This window comes from Pituophis catenifer, unplaced genomic scaffold (assembly GCF_029215685.1).
Source record: "Pituophis catenifer annectens isolate HBS135680 unplaced genomic scaffold, rPitCat1.0.hap2 SCAF_11, whole genome shotgun sequence".
Lineage (NCBI taxonomy): Eukaryota > Metazoa > Chordata > Lepidosauria > Squamata > Colubridae > Pituophis > Pituophis catenifer.
Window position 1 is genome coordinate 4,991,064 of NW_027256891.1, and position 21,535 is coordinate 5,012,598.

At 40.1% G+C, this 21,535-nt stretch overlaps 1 protein-coding gene across 1 annotated transcript; it reads right to left on the reverse strand.

Moving 5' to 3' along the window:
* Positions 1-5,332: 5,332 nt before the first annotated feature.
* Positions 5,333-21,208, reverse strand: CDX4 (caudal type homeobox 4). The gene is made up of 3 exons (XM_070952011.1): positions 20,761-21,208; positions 7,604-7,749; positions 5,333-5,557 (listed from the first exon to the last, which is right to left on the reverse strand). Exons 1-3 carry the CDS (start codon positions 21,206-21,208, stop codon positions 5,333-5,335), a joined length of 819 nt encoding a protein of 272 aa, XP_070808112.1.
* Between the last annotated feature and the right edge of the window lie 327 nt (positions 21,209-21,535).

A 21,535-nucleotide genomic window follows, 5' to 3' on the forward strand; every position in this document is an offset into this window, starting at 1 on the left:
TTAGGGCTTGGGGTTTTGGGAAAGGAAGATGGCTCTTGACTCCCCGCCATCCTTTTAAAAAACAATGCTCCATGCAGACTCACTGCTTTCATTTGCTGAATTGCTGGAGCCCAGGAGAAGGAAGGAAGGAAGGAAGGAAGGAAGGAAGGAAGGAAAAATAGAAGGGAGAAAGAAAAAAAGAAAAGAATAAGGAAAGGGAAAGAGATACATTAGAACAAAATAAAATTTTGTTCAATTCAGACAGATAAGAAAGAAAGAAAGAAAGAAAGAAAGAAAGAAAGAAAGAAAGAAAGAAAGAAAGAAAGAAAGAGAGCTTTTCAGTATAGGTATTTGTCCTTTTACAGAGCTGCTGCTGTTTCAGGACTACGTGTAACTAACTATCCAGCTAACTAACTAACTAACTAACTAACTAACTAACTAACTAACTAACTAACTAACCAACCAACCAACCAACCAACCAACCAACCAACCAACCAACCAACCACTGGTGGAAGTCCAGATGAGAACCTGTGAATAGATGGATTTCTGATCTCCCAAAGGTGTCTTTAGATAGTCTTTTGTGATGGTCTTTTGCTGGCTCTCTCCACAACCTCTGTTAGAACCCACCGTCTGATAGCATATGTTATCTCTTCTGCTTTTTTTTTGTTTTATCTATGAAATAAGAGATAAAGCTCTTTTCCTGAGCTGTCTGGACCTTTATCTCCATTTTCTTTAGATCTATTTTAGCAGTGATCCCCAAGTTTTTATTCATCTTGAAGAGATTGCATTGTCTGGCCAGCAGCTGGACTTGCAGATTTGTGGAGGATTCACAGGATTCACAGAATCTTGATTGCAGGATTCACAGAAAGAGCCTTAGATAAGGCATTTTGTTTAAGTTACCATAGCATGCACTGCATAAGAGTTCCAAGCTCACATTTCTAAGGTTGGGATGACATGAAGATAATGGAAAATCTGAGGAGCCAGATATTGGGGCGTCTGCTTTTTATCATGTTCTCTAAGTATTAAGTCTTAAAAGAATATCAAAGTGGGAAGAGATCTTGGAGGTCTTCTAGTCCAACCCCCTGCTCGAGCAGAGACCCTCTACCATTTCAGACAAATGCCTGTCCAGTCTCTTCTTAAAACCTTCCAGTGTTGGAACACCCACAGCTTCTGAATGCAATCCGTTCCACTGGTTAATTGTTCTCACTGTTAAGAAATTTCTCCTTTAATTTACATTAAATTATAACTTGAAAGAAAATTTCTATAAAATGATGTATTTGACCCCAATAGACTAGCGAAAATGTGTAAAGGGACTTCTAATAAGTGCTGGAAATGTAATCCAAATCCAGGCTCATTTTATCATGCGTGGTTGTCTTGCAAAATGTATTGGATAAACATAATAATAACAGAGAAAATATTTAAGGTATAAATATTAATAAAACCTGAACTTTTTTTAGGTATTATGGGCAAACCAATTGAAACCAAACAATTTGCAGTTCTATTCCTTCACAGGGTGACAGCTGCGGGGATTGCACTTGTCTAGGTGGGATCTCACCCATTGCTTCTTGTTCTACACTCATGTGCTTTGAAGAATAAGTTGACCTCTCCTCTTCTTTCTGGCAGCCCCTCAAATACTGGAAAACTGCTCTCATGTCACCCCTCGTCCTTCTGTTCATTAGACTTGACAAACCCAATTCCTTTGTTTCTATTAACTTTGTTCAGTTAATAGAAAATCATTCTGATGTGAAATTTCTGCCTAACTCTATTGTGTCTATTTCTATGAGTGTAATTCCTTGATTCCCCTTCCGGTGTAATAGTACCTTTGGATGTGGCTGGAAGAAAAGGGAAAATGCTACTTTATTAAGTGTGTTTCATTCATGTGGACATAGGGACATAGTAGAAAAAGATGTCAGCCCTACAAGATAGCCCTGATCAGATGAGTCCACAAGAAGGCTAGAACTATACTAAGAGCTATGTTTCACTTACTTTGGCCATGTTGTGCAGGGGAATTCAGTGGAGAAAGCAATGATGTTTGGAAGAGCTAATGATAAAAGGAAACCAGGCCTCCAAAGAACATGGTGGGTGGACACAATCAAAGTTGACACCAGCCAGAGCACAAAACAACTCAAACAAGTTGTGCAAGATCAAGATGTGGAGAGACCTGGCCCATAGAATCACTAAGAGTTAGACTAGACTGAATGGATAAAATCATCATCAAGAAAAACTATAGTTAAAAAAATATCTTGCAAGTCTGCCGTCTTTTCCCTTCTCTCCTTCCATGTAAACCCATTTACATGGAATCCATTTCTTCTGCACTCTGTGTTTCCAATGTCTTCTGGATGGCTCTCAAAGGAGATCTCCATGGCACTCTAAAAAATGATTGTCAAAGTATACTTGGATTGTGTAGGAAGAATTAATGTCTTCAGCTTACATAATTTGGAACTAACCCTGATTGTCACATTATATATGATAGAAGAAAGCATTGGAATGTGGCCATCAGGTTTTTGTAGCTTAATCTTCACCAGTCTGGATCTCCTGAAAGTTTGACATGGTATTTTGGTGAGTTCCTAAAGACTCTAGATCAGTGTTTTTAACCTCTACGGTTTTTATGATGTATGGACTTCAACTCCTACAATTCCCAGCCACCATGCCAATTGGGGAATTCTGGGAGTTGAAGTCCACACAACTTAGAGTGGGCAAGTTTGAGAAATGCAGCTGTAAACATTGGGATCTTCTAAGAACTCTCTTAGGATACTAATTTGAAATAGTTTTGTAAACTCTGCTAAATTGGAATTGGGTAACCAAGTATCAGCAGTTTTATGTTTGGCCCAAGAAAAATGAAGGCCTGTGTTTTGTTTAGAGCCACTTAGACTTCCTCAACATTAGCAGCTTGGAATCACAAAGTGGGTATTTTCAAAAACCATTTATATACTACTAAAACTGTCACTGTGTTTATCAGTTTGTACCCTCATTAGCCCAAATGGTGCATTACAATTTTTTGAATCAAGGTACGTAAAACCTTAAGGAATAATTTTAAAAATCTGGCCCCATTACTCCTGGGGAGTTAAAATGTTCGGTTTTATTTGCAAAGGTATGGCCTTTGCAGCATCTCTGAAGTCATGTGTATGATTTCCGATGCTCCCTGCCAGCTTCCCACAAGTCACTGGAGAAGCCAGCAGGAAGCCAGAATTTACTCCAGCTCTACTCACCCATGTCTTTCTGTTTAGGTAAGTAAACATGGCATGGGCCCGGGGTACTTGCAGGACCACCTCCTACCAGCCTCCCACCGCCCTGTGCCTTCACATAGAGCTGCCCTCCTCCGGGTGCCGTCGGCTAGACAGTGTTGGCTGGCGACTCCCAGGATGAGGGCGTTCTCTGTGGCTGCACCGATCCTTTGGAATGGGTTACCCACCGAGCTCCGGACGGCTCCCGACCTCCGCACTTTCCGCGCTGGCCTGAAAACATGGCTGTTCCAGCAGACTCCCTGATCATTCTACAAGGTTTTAAATTTGGGGATTTTAATTTTAGATTAGTTTTAGAATTTATTGTTATTGTTTTTTATTTATGTGAGCCGCCCCGAGTGCTTCGGGAGAAGGGCGGCATATAAATTTTAATAATTAAATAAATAAATAATTAAATAAATAAATAAATATTGACTTATTATTGAAGTTCAGTACCACTACAATTATTTTTCTGCTTATGAGATATGCTGTTCTTGATAACTATGGACCCTTCACTATTGAGGTAAAAGAATATGGTCAACCTAAAATTTAATTTTCTGATCACATCAGACCTTATGCCTTTCTCTCAAAGGATGACCCAATGGATCACAGAATTGTCTTTCATTAGTACAAAATTCATACTTCTGAACTTCCAAATGCAACTTTGAACTAGATCTGAAGTCCAACTATAGAAGATGGAAGCCTTGTTTGTGCCTTACCAATGAGGCACAAACTTTCATTGCATTGGCCAATAATTACCAATCAGGAAACTGCTCCTGACTTCAAACAAAATAAGAATGATAGTCTTCACGTTTACCCAATATTCCTAATGTGGAAATAAGCTAAAAGGTACTTGGCATGAATTTGGGCATCTTTAGAAAACTCATAGGAAGTGTTGGGCATGATGGTGTCTCTTTTGAATAAAGCCTTTGGGAGAGATTTCTCACATAATCTTAAACTCTCTACTTTCTATGACAGTACTTTATATTCCAGACATAGAGCAAAAATTGCTCACCAACCTTTCAAACTTTTGTAATCTCCCTCAGAAGATTTGTTTAACGCTTGGGATGGATTTGAAACTCGGTGACCCACTTGCTGTTACAACTGGGCAATGTTTGAAAAGTGTACCATTTTTACAGTTAGGCAGGAACCAGGCTGAAAACCTCTGGGGGAAGCATTCTGGATTAGGAATCTCAAATTAACAACATGATTTTCAATAATCCATAGAAGAATAACTCTGATTGATCTGCAAATTTGTTTAATGGTGTCAGATATCTGTGCACTAAAATTCAGCATTCAAATGAGCCAGTCCCACACCAAAACAAACTGAATATTATGATTGATAAAAAATAGTGCAAATTGGGCAGATTTGCATCATGTATAGTTTATATTATAGTAATGGAGGAAGCAGAGAGTTCTAAAAAAATTCCAGAACCTCACCTCCATCTTCTCAATCCGTAGAAACCTGGATTATGATTTTTTTTAAAAAAAACAGACATCCCTCCCTCCCAACCTATATCTTTGTGATAAAGACTAGAATCTTAGGATATATATATATTTTAAAAACAGGAAAGCTATGATTCACAGCAAGTTGTGCTTTGTGCTTTCTTCCACATCCAGCACTATCTCTCTCCTTCTGCAAAGCAGATGTCATAGGCCCAACCCTGACAATAAGTTATGCTAGTGTGGTATTTCTTCTGATACCATGTCTTCACCCTGTGAACCAGGAAAAATATAAAACAAGAGGTTGAAGTTGCCAAAGTGTGTGAAATCTTCCAATCTCTAGTCAAACAAAGTGCAGGACCACTAGTACAGAAGCAGGAGAGGCGTTCTGCTCCAGCCATTCTCGCTGCCTCCAACCAGCACAACTTTGTAACCGAGAGCTCATGGTTTATCCCCTTCCCTCAGTATCTACAGGACCTCTTGTCCAAAATGGTTGTGTGGCCACCAAGCTTTGGTGGAAAGCCCTCTGTCTTTTGCAAACGGCCATGGGGAAGCCAGGTGTGGGAGTTGTAGTGCCAACTGCTCTGTTGGCTCCACTGCAAACTTGTGTTGCTGTGTTCTTGACTTGGCGGAAAGTCCTCACTGAGAGACCACAACTCGTGTAATTGTTCCATTGTGCTGAAGACCATTCATGGAAAGAGGAGGGGGTGGGGGTGGGGGGAGGGGGGTGGGGGTGGGGGTGGAAACAAAGTGCCAGCCATTTCTGAGTGAGTCTGTGGGTCATGAACTGGAATAGGGCTCATGGAACCAGAGTCACTCTGGATGGAGCCCAGGCTGCCGCCATCAAAACTGGTCATTTTCTTCTTCATTAGTTTCCTTTCTTTGGCTCTGCGATTTTGGAACCAGATTTTCACCTGCAAGAGCAAAACAGAGGAAGAGAGTAAAAAGAGTTTCTATCATTTTACATTGGGAGCCTTAAAGATGAGCAAAGTCTAAAGCAATCCTAGGCTGCATTAACAGAGGAATAGAATCAAGATCACATGAAGTGTTAGTACCGCTTTATAAAGCCTTAGTAAAACCCCATTTGGCATCCAGTTTTGGTCACCACAATATAAAAAAGACGTAGAGACTCTGGAAAGAGTGCACAGAAGAGCAACACAGATTATTAGGGGTCTGGAGGCTAAAACATATGAAGAATGGTTGCAGGAATTGGGTAGGTCTAGACTAGTGAAAAGAAGGACTAGGGGTGACATGATATCTATTTTCCAAAGGACCAAAATGGAAGGCAAGGAACAATGGATGGAAAATAATCAAGGACAGAAGCAACTTAGAACTAATGGCAAATTTCTGGTCAGTGAGAAGAATCACCCAGCTGAACAGTTTGCCTTCAAAAGTTGTGAGTGCTCCATCGCTGGAGGCTTTTAAGAAGAGACTGGATAGCCATTGGCCTCGAGCAGAGGGTTGGACTAGAAGACCTCCAAAGGTCCTTTCCAATTCTGTTATTCTATGATTTCTATGTTTTATTCTTTGACCAACACCCCTTAGGAAAACTAGCCCCTAGCAGGTGAGTCAAGGGTGATGTTATGGAGCACATCACCCAAAGAAGCCCCTGCAGAGAGATACAGGTAGACCTTGACTTAAGACCACAGATGAGCCCAAAGCGAGACATTTATCAAGTGACTTTTGCCCCATTTTATAACCTGGTGTTAAGTTAGTTGTACAATTGTGAAATGAATCTGGCCTCTCCATTGACGTTGCTTGTTGAAAGGAGGTTTTCAAAATCTGAGTGACCAAACCAGGGGTGAAATCTAAAATTTGTTACTACTGGCTCTGTGGGCGTGGCTTGGTGGTGGGGGGTAATGTGACTGGGTGGGCGTGGCCAACTTTTTTTTTTTAACTTTTAAAAGCATTTTTACTACAACCTTAAGAGGTTGCAGAAAAGAATGCTTTGAAAAGCTTCTGACAATCCCAGCTGAGCTGCACGATCATCAGAGGCTTTTTTAAAAAAACTTTTAAAAGCATTTTTTTGGCCAAAGAGGTTGTAGAAAAAAATGCTTTTAAAAGTAAAAAAACCAGCCTCTGATGATCACGCGGCTCAGCTGGGCATGGAGGGGTGCAGGGATTTTTGCTACCGGTTCTCCGAACCATTGCTACCGGATCGGGTGAGCCAGTACGAACCGGGAGCATTTCACCCCTGGACCAAACCCTTGATGAGTATGAGGGAATATGCTGCTTGAAGCCATTCTAATCCAGTCAATTACACTTTCTATCAGGGCTGCATTAAGGCCAACGGGTGCCCTAAGCATAACCCAACATTGGTGCTCAAGGGGAGCAAAATCTCCAGGGCATAAGATGAGAAACAAATGTGACATCTGATGCCACCTGTAAGCCAAGTTTTTAAACTTTACCTCCGCACTGGGCCAAAAAAAGTTTTTAATAATAATAATAATAATAATAATAATAATAATAATAATAATGCAGATTAAAGTCTACTGCAGCAAATAAGAACAATTACAAAAAAAATTAACAAAAGTTGAGTGTAGCAGTAAAACAGTGAAGGGCATGACAGCTAGAGAAAATATCTCTATGGTGCCACCTTTTCTTGGGGCACTAAGCATGGGCTTAATGGCTAATCCAGGGCTTCTTTCAGTCATTTATCTATAAAAGGGACCACAGGAAAAGCATGGATTGCCTTGAATCTGCAAAGGTCCTGATAGAAGAGAATATTTGTAGCTGAGGGTTAACCTGTGGGGTCCTTGGTGGTCTTTGAGCTTGTTGGTTTGCTGACATTTCATTACCCAATTAGGTGACATCATCAGTGCTAGCAGAGACATCTACAAGAAAATCACCAAGCTCAGGCAGCACCAAGGACCTCAGGAGATGTTTTCCCACCCACCCAACTGGTCCTCTGCTCTGAATTGGACAGAAACCCTGCCCTATGCAAGTAACTGAGGCTCTACCTGTCTTTCAGAAAGTCTCAGATTTGCCGCAAGCTCAGACTTCCTTCGGATGGTGATATATCGGTTGTAATGAAACTCCTTCTCTAGTTCTAACCTCTGATGATCTGTGTACACCACACGGTACTTCTCTCTTGTTCTTGTTTTACCTGTTGAAAAAGAAAGTAAGAAAAGTTTGCATTTGCTCCTGAAATCTTGGACCTGTCTAATCAGGCTTTGGCTAAACCATATAAAGAAGATGCAAATATGCTGGAAAATGCCAGCACTACTTTTGCTAAGCCTGTCTTCCAAGCAGAACTAAAATAATACCATTTACAAAAAATTACTATTAAATGTACTGTATATAAGTGTACTGTATGTACACTGAGAGTTTATGCATTGGAGACAAATTCCTTGTATGTTCAATCACACTTGGACAATAAAAAATATTCCAATTCCAATATAAATAATACTAGTATTTACAAAGCACCTTTGGTCTAATTCTTATGCTTCAAAAATGATTTGGAAGAAGTACTTTAGATCAGGGTTTCCAACCTTGGCAACTTTAAGACTTATGGACTTCAACTCTGGGAGTTGAAGTCCACAAGTCTTAAAGTTGCCAAGGTTGGAGACCCCTGCTTTAGACTTTGTGTGAACCCAGCATCTCATTGTTATTCATGAAAGCACCCTTCTGTTTTAGGCTTCTGTGCAAGCCTACAAAAACACACTCTGCTTTAAAAGTGACATTCGTGGGATGAGTTGGTTCCTTAAAACAGTGGCAGTTATTTTTCAGGCCCATGAGGAATTCTTGGAAAAGTCAGATTGCCTTAAATAATAGCAGAGAGATGCTACAGTTGTACAACAATCAAAATTACGTTCAATTATTTTCAAAGTGTGCCTATAATCACGCTGGCTGGGTCAGGGATAAGAAGGCATATGTATTCAAGCATATTTTGGTTTTGTTCCACAAGCATCTTTACCCATAACTTCTAAAACAGCTAAAAGCTTGCAAAAACATTTCCTAGTTGACCTGCACTGTTTGTGGCAGGCTTCTGCAGACAGGAAAGAAGTAGATTGTTGCTAACAGCAATTATTGCAAGGGCATCAGAATTTAGTGGGAAGACATTTTGTGTTGGAAATATTAGCCATGCATGGATCTGTTCCTGGCCTGTAAACATATGTCATTTCCCACTAATCCTGAAGGGCACCTTTGTCTCTTGCCTTAATGGTAGCCTTTCTCCAGTTGATCAACTTCAGAAGTGGTAGGCCATACAGGTAGTCCTCGACTTACAACAGTTTATTTAGTGACCGTTTGAAGTTACAACGGCACTGAAAAAAGTGACTTATGACCATAACTTATCACACTTATGGCCATTGTATCATCCCCATGGTCACGTGATTTACATTCGGATGCTTGGCAAGTGGCTCGTGTTTATGACCGTTGCAGTGCCCCGGGGTCATGTGACCCCCTTTTGCAACCTCCTGACAAGCAAAGTCCACGGGGAAGCCAGATTCGCTTAACAACCAGGTTACTGATTTAACAACTGTGGTGATTCACTTCACAAACGTGGCAAGAAAAGTCGTAAAATGGGGCAAAGCTCACCTGACAAATTTCTCACTTAGCAACATAAATTTTGGGCTCAGCTGTGGTTGTAAGTTGAGGGCTACCTGTATTTTCAACCCGTCCAATCAGTATGGTGTATGGGAATGACAGTCCAAAATACCCAAAGGGTCCACCCAGAAATACGTAATGCAAAAAAGCACAGCAAGCTCTCTGACCAGAACCTTTTGGCCACTCACTGAATTTGCCAGCACACTGAATGTTTGTAGGAATGAAGCTTGTGCTTCTGAGATTTCCCTTTGTCTGCTTACAGGGGACTTAAAAAAAAACACAACAAGTTACTATCAAGTTGAGCTTGGCCCTGATGACCTGATGGAAATACCAATGTATTTTTCTTGGCAATAATAGGGAAGTGTTATTGTCTTCTTCCCGGATCTTTGAAACTTCTCCATTAGACTATAATCCTAGGATTTTCTAGTGATCACCTGTTTTTGAGATCAAAGAGTATGGTTGGGCGCTGGAAACTGTAGGAATAAGAAGGGGATTCTCCTTTCTCAACCTCAGGAACTTTCCTAATTCTGGGAGTTGAAGTCTATACATCTTAAAGTTATTAAGATTGAGAAACTCTGCCTTAGAATAATTGCCACTAACCTCTTGCAATTGGACTTACTTTTCATGCTTGTTGGAGCTGTACACAGGGTGATCTAGCTAATCAGAGACCAAAAGGTAAATTTAAGTGGAGGAAGAGTTAGGATCTCTTGCTTAAAGAACTTGGCAAAACTCCTGCCTCCTGACAATAGATGCAAATCTTAGTTTGAAGGACTGTATTTATAGGAATTCTATTTGGTCCCTGTGTCAACATTACAGATATATTTTTGGAAAGAGAAATAAGCTTTAAGTGTTAACCTTTGAGGACAATGACTGAACTAATAGCATTTTAAGGGCTTAAATTTGGTTTCAGTAAATTTCACAAAGCAGCAGAAATGATCTGCCACTGAAATAGCCTTCTTCTGTTTGATGGTCTACAGACATAGACATTAGACAGATATCATGTATATCATGACAACATTGCACAAATAACATCCACAAATGACATTTGTGTGATGATGTGACTTTCTTGCTGTGAATCAGGGACATTGAGACCTCCAGATGCAATAGAACTTCAACTTTTAAGGTCCATCTAACTAGAAATTTGCAGAAATTGTCAAGAAGGGGAATGTTCTAATTTTGAATCCTATGTATGCTTGGCACATTTCAGAGAAGTTAGTTGGAATTTTCCCTCAAAAATATAATTTAAAGAACTGAGTTTTTACTCTAAAAAACTAAAGGGCTTACAGTTCTCACTAAAAAAGTCTATATTGAAACTGCATGTTTAGAAAGCCTTGCCTTATGGAAAATAATTTCCTGAATAATTTCTCTTTAAGCTATCTTTAACACTAAAATCTTCCATCATCTGTGTCATGCACTGTACGATAACTCCCCACATGTTAAATTTTTGCTGCTATTTTGAATTGTTATGCTCAGAGACTTACAAAATGAAGTATGTGGCTGCTTTAAAAACCCTGAAGCCAGATTTGAAAAGATTCTACCTGCTGCTTTTCAAGCTGCAGCTTTCTCCATGAAGTGGATCAACGTCCTTTTCTCCTTTTCTCTCTTAAAGCTCTTCATTTTAAAAGATGAACCAGACAGCCATTGAAACAGAGGGTGGAAAATAGAATATGAGAGCATATGAAGGCTAAAAAGAATAGACTTTTGTTTTCTAAATGAGATATTAGAAGTAGGAAAGAAGGGTGGGTGCCCTGGACTGGAATGTGTAATGGGGATGTGCTAAAGGAATGGTGGAAGACCCATTTAAAGGGGTCTTTTGTAATCAGAGAGAATCAGGTTGTTGACTCTGAACAAAACAACTCGCCAGGTGTTTTAAAACCAGGACCTGTTTTAAGGATACTCCAGTTATTCTAGCAGTCTTGTTCTTGGGAAGGAGTGGGGGGGGGGAAAGAGGTTTTCCCTTGGTCATAAAATTCACAGGGCATTTTTTCAGAACACAATAAAAGCCAAGAGAGGGCCTCTTTATTTGCTGTGAAAATCATCAGTCTTTCCGGCAATATAACTGCTAAAGAAAAGGAGCAGAAGCCAGGATGCATATCAAAGCCCCCCTCCCCACCTCCCAAAAGTGTCAAAATAAGGTCTGTTGCTTGATATGGCAAGCCAGCCCCTGGACTCAAGACAATGGAATCAAGGGACAAGGAGGAGCAGGATGAGGCTCCTGAACCTCACAACTAGTTTATAAAGAAAATAAATTAGCATTCAAATTGCCCCTGGTTTTCCCTGTCTTCTCTGCTTGAGCCTAGCTCCGTTTTACATCAGCCGGCATCTTCCTGGTCACAGGAATTTGTGAATTTGTCCATGTCTGTGAATTCATCAGGACAATAAAAACAGCTGAGCTCTGCATCCCCATTTGGAAATTCCATCCCTTTCCAGTTTCATCCAGGCAAAGGAGCTTCAAAGGGTTAGAGGAGAGGTTCACCAACAGCCTTCCCCAGCCTGGCGTCTTCTAGGTAGGCTCCCCAAGTATGAGGGAGAAGATTTCTATCTCAGCTTCTCTGGAGAACCCCAAGTGAAAAGAGGAAGCCAAATGAGAAAAGGTCTTGAAGGCAACTGAGAATGAGGGACATTGTGGTTCTAACATCTGAAGGATGCCAGGTTGGGGAAGCTTAGCTTAGAGATAAGATTTTGAAAGGAACCAAGAATACTTTTTCTGAGAGCATTTGTTGAAATGAGAAATCCTTGGTGTGCTCTGAGTTTGGTTTTCTTGCAGACATTTCATTACCCAAACTAGGAAACATCATTTGAGCATTGACAATGTTAGTTAGTGTGAGTAATGAATCATCTGCAACAAACAAACAAAGAGAGCACCAAGGATTTCTCATTTCAACAAATGTTCTCCTTTATTAATACTTTTTCTATAATCCCAGAAGATACAAGTTTTAAGGGCATCTTCCATCCATCACTTAGTCAATGTTGATAAAATATTGATAATATTTAAATCTAGCTAAACTTTCTTTTAACCTCCTACTCCAAATGTAGTTTAGGCTTTGCATCTTTAATTTTTACTTTTCCTGAAAGAAAGCTTACATATGGGACTCAGCATTTTGTTTCATGACTAGATCTTCATAATCCTTCTCTCAGTTCATGATTCTCTATATTTTGATGAGTCTTGTTCTTGATAGGGCAACATTGTTTTATTTATACTACTTCTTCCAGCATCATATGCATTTGTAATGCTAAATAATAAAATGGTTCCTTTAGCTCTTATTCCTGAGTTGTAACATAGACAAGGGGCACCAACTCCATTCCAATCCATAGAAGCAATACAGAATGAAGTCCCTGTTTGAGGTCTTTGTGTTAAAAGTATTAAAGCTCCATGAAAGTTACTATTGTCTCATCTAACAGCTGCCAAGTGAGGACACCTTGACTGTTGAAAAATACCACTGGTTGTCTCTCTGCTGCTAAGAGAAACCATAAAGACAGTGTGGTATAGTAGTGAAGACACTGGGCCAGGCCTAGAGTCTTCTACCCTCATCCATGAAAACATATTTGGTGACTTTTAAGCAAGTCAACCCAAAACACCTCTCAGAATTGTTGCTATTGGGAAAGAAATGAAGTCTTCTAAGATTTTTGAGCTGCTTGAAGAAAAGCTCAACAGAAATATAAGACATGAATAAACGAATGAGCAAAGACTTGTATGGAATGGTCTTCCATGTCTCTCAAGCGTGGCCTATTTCTCCCTGTCTGAAACTGGACATTTCTTCAGAGGGTCTTCAGAAGCAAGATACTGTAGGTAGAGACTGGACTAAGGGCCCTTTCAGCAGGAGCAATCTGAAGGCTCAAAACAGTCAAGATGGCGACTGCAATTGCATGATCACAGCCCAAACTCCTCATTTATGAGGCAGGATTTCAATCATCATCACCATCTTGACTTTTTAAACCTAAGCCTAAGATTAATCCTTCAGATATCCCTGTTTTTCAGTCATGGCTTTTTTGCTCTGGAATTGGCTTAGCAGAGACATTTAACTGGCTGAATCATACCTTTAGTTATCAAAGACATTTTAATGCAGCCTTTAATTGCTGCCCTTTAGGCTCCTTTTTAATGTTTTTGAACACCTGACTGCAAATGATGGTTCTTAGTTTGCTCTGATCTCCTCAGTAATTAGTTTGTAATTGTGATAATTTTTGCTGTGTATCTATGAATAGTATGAGGTCTTGGAAATTTTTATTTAAACTGAAGAATGTTTTAAAGGATTTAAAACATACCAAATCAAAATTACATTAGTTGGGTATTTCCCTCTCATTCTAGTTTTTACTTTCAATCTTAAATGATTGGTAATATTTTCATGGTAAAATTGTATCCATGAATTTTTAAACTGTGTGTTGGCCAGGATTGCCTGCCAATCAAAAAGTGTCTGGTGTTTTGGTGTGTTCATGTTGTTTTAGAAACTTATCTCAAGATCTGACACTACTGAATTTTAAACCCAATTTTGCATGGAATCTATTCATTTAGAGAATTCTAAAATCATTAGAATAAGATCTGAATGTGGATTTTCTTGCAGCATATACTATACTGTTCATTTTTCATTTGTTATTCGACTTCTTACCTACTGGAGATATAAGATACTAACCCAAAAATTAAAAAGTAAGGGACCACAAATGTTCAAGTATAGGACTGTAATACAGTAATGGTAGAACCTATGCTTTAATTTGTGTGCAAAATATCCCAGGGTTATGTCTGATAAAATAATATTGGCTAAGATTATGAGCTCCAAGGTACAAATAACAAATTTGGCATTTATTTTTTTAACACAAAGTCTAATCCTGGATTGCAATAAAGAAATTCTATTCTATTCTATTCTATTCTATTCTATTCTATTCTATTCTATTCTATTCTATTCTATTCTATTCTATTCTATTCTATTCTATTCTTCTATCCTATCCTATCCTATCCTATCCTATCCTATCCTATCCTATCCTATCCTATCCTATCCTATCCTATCCTATCCTATCCTATCCTATCCATTGTCTGTCATTTTAAATGACTGGGGTTGCACATCATGAGTATTGTTTGGGTTTGGCTTAGTGTTTTGTGAATCCAGATTTGGTGGCTTGAAGGTTGTTAAATCAACAGCTAAGACAATGAAGAGACAAATCATGTCTGTCTAATCACATCTATTCTATGATCCATACTAAATCTAGAAGCTCCTTTTAAAGGCTATGACTTAATCTACGGGCAGGAAAAGGTTCTTGTTGAAGTACGAGCCTTGGTAGTACAGTGGTCTAAAGCACCCTGTTATTAAGACCAGCTGCCTGCAATTACTGCAGGTTCGAATCTCGCCAGGCTCAAGGTTGACTCAGCCTTCCATCCTTTCTAAGGTAGGTGAATTGAGGACCCAGATTGTGGGGGCAATAAGCTGAGTTGGTATAAATATACAAAAGTATGAAGGCTATTGCTTAACGCATTGTATGCCACCCTGAGTCTCTGGAGAAGGGTGGCATATAAATCAAATTAAAAAAAAAAAAAAGCAGAATCAGGCAGGTATCTGTCTTGATGTTTTCTTACACATATGAGAAAAGGTTCCTACTCAAAGGATTGACTGTTCGGTATTGTTCACCTGGCCAGTTCCAAAGATGTTGAGTTAATTATGATAGACAGAAATCAAATCACCATCTGTGCTGGAGAACATACCAGGCCAGAGAACATGGATTTAAGTTGTGAAAGTGCTGTTGCTAAAAACTGGGTACCCCCCTTTCTCTCCTAAGGTCTTTAAATGTTCTTCATGCATGATAGCCTGCTTTGTTAATCTGCCCTGGGAGAAACTTCCAAAACATGTGAATGAACAACTTTGCATATAGTGACAGTGTAGGAAAGATTTCACTGGACTCACAGGGGCTTCCCCAGCTAAGAGTCAGACTGCAATGCTAGAGGATTCACAGAACTGCAGTGCTGACTGAGGTTTCTGGGATTGTAGTCCAACACATCTGGAAGACACCATTTCAGAGAACTCTTGTTTAATACTCCAATGTGGAATAATGGTTCAGGTGTTGGGCCAGAGTTCAAGTCCACCTTCAGGCACGGGATCTCAGTGGGCAATGTTGAGGCAGTCCCTCTGAGCTGAGCCTACCTCATAGGCCTACTCTTATGGGGATAAAATAGAATTTCCCATTGAAATGAAAATATATAAATGGATTATAGAACCATATTTTAAGCCTATTGGTTCTACCCTCCCAGGATAATCCAGCCCCTAATTCATGTTTCTCCAGTTAGATAGGAAACCTTCTCCACCATCAGTCATCATCTTCTTAATCCATAATGTGCCAGTCAAATGAACTTTATGCTGGTCTAAGATGATTAACAGAGATTTGATTTGAATGAATAAATAATTCATAATTCATAATTATAATTCATAATTATAAGCAGATGTTCCATGAATAGTGATACTAGTGGGTGATTTACGTATAAGTACAGGTAGTCCTTGATTTACAACAGTTTATTTAATAACTGTTCAAAGTCACAACGGCACTGAAAAAAGTGACCTATGACCATTTTTCACACTTATGACCATTGCAGCATCACATTGCATGCAATGTGATTTACATTCGGATAGTTTGACAACTGACTCACATTTATCATGCTTGCAGTGTCCCAGTGTCATCTTTTGCGACCTTCTTATAAGCAAAGTCAATGGGGAAGCCAGATTCACTTAACAACCATGTTACAAAAACACTTTGGATGCACCTGGTTCTACTGAGAAAAAACAACTAGGGGAAAACAGGTGTCGCTGGGAACAATCCAAAGACAAGTCCGAACAAGATGGGGTGGCATCATGAAGTTGTGGTTGTTTTTGTTTAAATTTGTAGCCCTCCCTGATGAATTTGAGGATGGGGGAGAGCAAACAAAAGATTTGAGGAAAAGCTTGACTTTATTGCTCAAGACCTTTGCCTGCCTAAATGTGCCCTATACTTACCCTAACTCTAACCCTACACTTACCCCAGGTTACCCCAGTGAGCAAACCTTCTCAACTTATCTCACTGCCTTGCCATTCTTGCTGCCTGTTCTCCTTGAGAATAGCAGACTTGGAAGGGACCCTGGAAGTCCTCTAGTCCAACCCCCTAATCAAGCAGGAGACCCTAGACCATTTCAGACAAATGGCTGTCCAAACTCTTGCTAAAAAAACTCCAGTGATGCAGCAACCACAACTTCTGATTGGCAAGCCATGTGGCAAGCCATTCCGCTGATTAATTGTTCTCACTATTGGGACATTTCTCCTTAGTTCTAGGTTGGATCTCCCCTTGTCTTGCCCTCAGGTGCTTCTTCCCCTCCCCCTTTGTTTTGGTCCATTATAGTCAGAGGCCCAGAAAAAGATCTTGAACTCATGTATAACTGATTTGCCATCCTTGAAAAGTCTGTATTGCCATCAAAACAATACCTTATGAATGTCCTTGTAGGTCCCCATGAGAATTGCCATAAAAATTATGTATTTTGCTACCATGTATGAGAAGCATTGTCCATCTAATCATTTCAAATATGGAAGTGTATCTTAGATGGGACTTTGTTTTTGTGGGGCTTGGTTCTCAGTCCCCACCCAAATGGCCCCGAGAGTCCCAATAACAAAATATGATGATAAAAAGCAGAAGAGATGCTACTAAGCTAATATTTGTGATGGCACTTCAGTCTGTTTTTTAACTGTTTCTCTGCCGAAATATTTTTTGCTCCAAGAAAACTCTGTCTGTGGGCAGGTCAACTGTGTTTGGTAATCAGGGGCCTACCTCAGTGGAAGTCAGCCTGAAACTTTTGAATCTAACATCTGTCCTCACAGTGGAGCAGCTGGCATTGTGAGTGCTAAATAAGCCTTCAGAAGCAACTGAATGACTCAACAAAGTTTGGCCATCTGCCATGCAACAATAGCAACTATAGAAGGGACTTTATGGTCCATCTCCAAACAACAAATGACTTCCAAGGTGTTTTGCCATCCTTGAAAAGTCTGTATTGCCATCAAAACAATACCTTATGAATGTCCTGAGAATTGCCATAAAAAATTATGTATTTTATGATGGTTTATTGAATACACCATAGCTTTTTAGCAACATACACAGCCCAAACCAAGCAAACCATATTGCTGCTTAGCAAAATGCATGAATCTAACCAATGTTATGTCAAAATGTGCATTCTTCCTCTCCCAAAAACAAGAGAGGGAGGCACACTTAGAGAAGAGCAGTGGAAGGATCCCAGATATGGAATCAGCCCTTCTTCTCTGAAGAGCACTTTTTTTTAGTTTAGAAAAACAAACCCAGTCTAGGCTATGACAGAGGTCCATAAAATGATGTTAAGATGTTTGCCTTGCTCTTCTGTATATTAAGACTGGGATGAATTGTCAAAGCAATTTTTTGGCAGCTGGGTTGAAGAAAGCCATGTCTCTAGCTTTTGGACCTTATTCCCACAATAGCTCATTCAGGAAGGCTTTGAAAAGAACATTCTACCTATTCATGATGGATGGACAAGTGGGCCTGAGCAATGGTTAACAAGCATAACATCCACAGATGAAGATGGTAGAGCTTAGAATCCAAGGAGAAAGGAAAGGACATGTTCTAGTTGCGAACCCACTTGTTGTGGCTGAAGGCAGAGCCTGAAGGGAAGGCTTCTGGTCCAGGTAGGTTAGATACTAAGAGCTTCACTAGAATTAGCTGTGAGGCTAAGTATGACTACTAATCCCTTGGATTTCATATGATGAAACAGGACCACACTGTGCATTTATTTGGGTCCATATGGAGGACATTTTCCAGAATTCCAGAAATGACTGGAGAAGCAACTGGCTCTCTGGTCTTGTAACATTCTTATTCAAAGCATTTCTCTGTCTGCTGCAACACAAAAGTTGGGCCTCCAGATGCACAAGGAAATAAATTCTTATTTGGTTAGACCTCCCATCTAGTGCCTTTCAAAGATGTGGCCCACCAGCTTCACCAGCCACCAATGGGAGTTATAGCTTCACACCATGCTAAACCCAGGTTAACAAAACACAACTGCACTCTTCACATATGGGCTCAGCCAAACAAACCATCTTTATCTTCAAGGAAATTATTCAAACAAGATGCTAACAGAAAGGTTGAGTTCCCCAAATGCTACCACAAGCTGTCCAACCCTATTTTAGATTAGCTGAGCATTGTGTGAATCCAGATGTTCTTCTGCAGCCTACTCTGGATGCAATTCTCAGAACCATAAAACCCATACTAGCTGGGAATTCTGGGATTTGCAGTCTGAAAGGGGCCAGAGAAGGCCAAGTCAAGAAAATTATATAGGTAAGTTGTGAACTAGATATTACTCTGTCTGTCCATTCATCCATTCATCCATCCATGTATCTATGACACTATCAACAGACTAAATGTATTAGGGATTTCTATAAGCCATCTTTTGATAATTTAATTCAAACCAGGCTTTTACTCCTTATCTGCAGATCTTGCCATCTTACCCTGTTTGATTTATATGAGAAACTGGAGAGCTACTGTTAAAAACAGGGAGTTCCCTGAAGTAAGTCTTTTTTTCCCTTATATTCAGGACCTTTCAAGAAATACGTTTTTTCCCCTATATTCAGGACCTTTCAAGAAATATCATTTATAAAGGGTTAGTTAGAAACTAATTTGCCTTGAAAATTGCAGTTTTTGTTCATAATCCTGACATAGTTGATTGCTTTACAACACTGTATTTCAAACTTAGCAACTTTAAGATGTGTGGAGCTCAAGTCCCAGAATTGTCCAGCCCCACAAATCCACACATCTAAAAGTTGCCAAACCTTTGATTTACAGCAAGATGACTAGACTGGAAGCTTTGCGGATCATTTTAACACAAATTGAAAACTATAGAAATGAGAGACCAGACCAAGTAGGACACAGGTAATAAAACAGTCTTTGCTAACCCTTTTCCCTCATTCAAATTCCTTCAAATGTCTCTAGAATACTACAGTCACTTTCCAAATGAGGGAGGCTGGGAATTCTGGATACTGTAGTTCAAGGTATCTTAGGAAATGTCATATTTAGTGTATTTAGTCAAAATCTGTGAATTTACAAAACTCACATTGTGCTGAAACTTATTTAACAACACCAGAGCGTTGTAGTTCTCACGCTACTTTGAACCACAAACTCACCCAACAGCCTGGGGCACCCAACAAATTTGACTGGATTTGTTTACACTTTACAGTCTACAGTATTTACAACTGCGACTAAATCTTATCTAGCATATCATGTAATATGAAGATTGCTGCTAGATGTGTAGAGTGTTATGGAAGCCTATTACTAACTCATTAAAATATACTAATGTGGCATTATTTGACATCTGACTAGTTGGCTCATGAAACATTCGCGAGCAACTAAGCTCAGCACCAAGAACTCCACAGTTCAACCCTGAGCAATATCTATTCTATTAGTGTTCAATATAAATATTAGTGTTAATGCAGCTGTAACTATTTTTCTCATACCTGTTCTACTTTAGCATCAAGCTAGACAATTTTCCAGTCTATCTGAGGTGCCTTTTATAAAATCATGTGCAATGTTTATCCTGCCCGCTTGTTAAATCCATTGTTATTAACATTCTGGAAGGTACTCTATCAAGAGATCAAAGGTATTTTCTGCTTCTTAGATCCCTGCATTCCGAGAGGCGTCTAGCAAGAGCTCCTTTTATCCTTAGCATCCATTTGAAATGTTAATGGCGGTTACCCTGAAAATGAACCCAGGTGAGCAATGAATTGCATGCAAGCATTGTCCCTTAAATGCCAGTTTGGTTCTGCTGTTATGCAAAAAGTTTTAAAAGGTGCAAAGTTCACCCTTCTGGGTTGATTTCAAGTGCAAAGGGCTGATGCAGATTCACAGAGATTTAGAGGAAGAAGCTCTGAAATAAAGGATTGAATAAAGGGTTGAAAAGAAGGGTCCTTGGTGCTCTCTGAACTAGGTTGCTTCCTTGCAGACGTATCATTATCCAAACTAGGAACATCATCACTGCTGCTAATGCTACCTAGTTTGGGTAATGCAAACAAACAACCAAGCTCAAAGAGCACAAAGATTGTAACGTGTATTGTGTATAGCAGGAAAACTGTTGGACTACAGTAGATCCAAAATCAGTCTGCTACCACTTTTTCCTGATTTATTTGTGAGCAGCAGCTCACTTCATCAGATGCTGCTGGAAGGGTTGTTTAGCTGGTTTGCATTCAAGCCTCAAGCCAACCCAACATTAATAAGCAACATATGCAAATCCTAACCTTTTCAGGAGCAGATCCCACTCAGTGCCACAGCAATTCTATCCCTCATCTTGTATCAGGAGCTGAAGGGTTTTTTAAAACATCAATTTCTGCCTCTGCCAGCCCATTTTTCCTTCCCCTTAAAGGACCCCCATTTTATGAATACACCATGCCATCATTTGCTTGGAGAACCAGATTATTGAGACCTTAAATCAAAGTTGTGACTCAAGAGCCCCATCAGAAGATGAGAAAGAAAACCCCTTTTCAGTTTGGGATAATCTGTCCCTTGGCTTCAGAAAGTGGCCAGCATGAGGAACGTTTTTGAAGGGGAAGGGAGAACATACCTGTTGAAGTAGATTGGACCGTTTTCCTCATCCATTCATAGGAGCTGTGCCGCTGGCTGAGGGGAGGGGAATTTGCCTCTGAATTCATGGTGTCCAGAGAAGGTAAAGTCACAGAACCAGCAACGTTCAGGGAACTGTAATCAGCAGAAGAGAAGGAAACCTGTCCAGGAGAAGACCTGTTGATCTGGGGGGAGCTTATGGGGTTGGAGGTTCCTGGCCCATAAGCACCCCAATCTTCCCTAGGCAGCCCATAAGGTGTTCCCCAAGTCCCTGAAGGTTGTCCACGATTCTCCATACTTTGGGGATGATGGTATCCTATGTAATCTACATAAGGTGTAGCAGAAGGAAAGTTTTGTGCTGGTAGGTTGCTGCTGCCGTTGCATCGTACAGAACCTGGATACATCCTGACTTCTTTTTCCAAAATATAACTCACATAGATGAAGTTCATCCCCTAACTTCTTCTTGGCCAGGCATCCTGTTCCTTGGGGGGTGGGGGCTGATTTCACACGTCCTCTTCTTGCTCTCGCTCTCTCTCTCTTTTTCAAGCCTAAACCTAGACTGGTTTTGCAGATGACTCAGGAGGTCTCTTTACTACCCATCCTTGACAATAGGATCCCTGGTGCTGGGCTAGCAGTGGATTGAGGATCTGCCTAATGTCAAAGATAACTGGCTACTCCCAAACATTTACATTCAAATGAAGGGTTGGTCATCTTGCAACCCCACCTTTCTGTTGGCTTGCCGATTTCTCACAGACCCTTCCTGTCCTGGGCCAGGC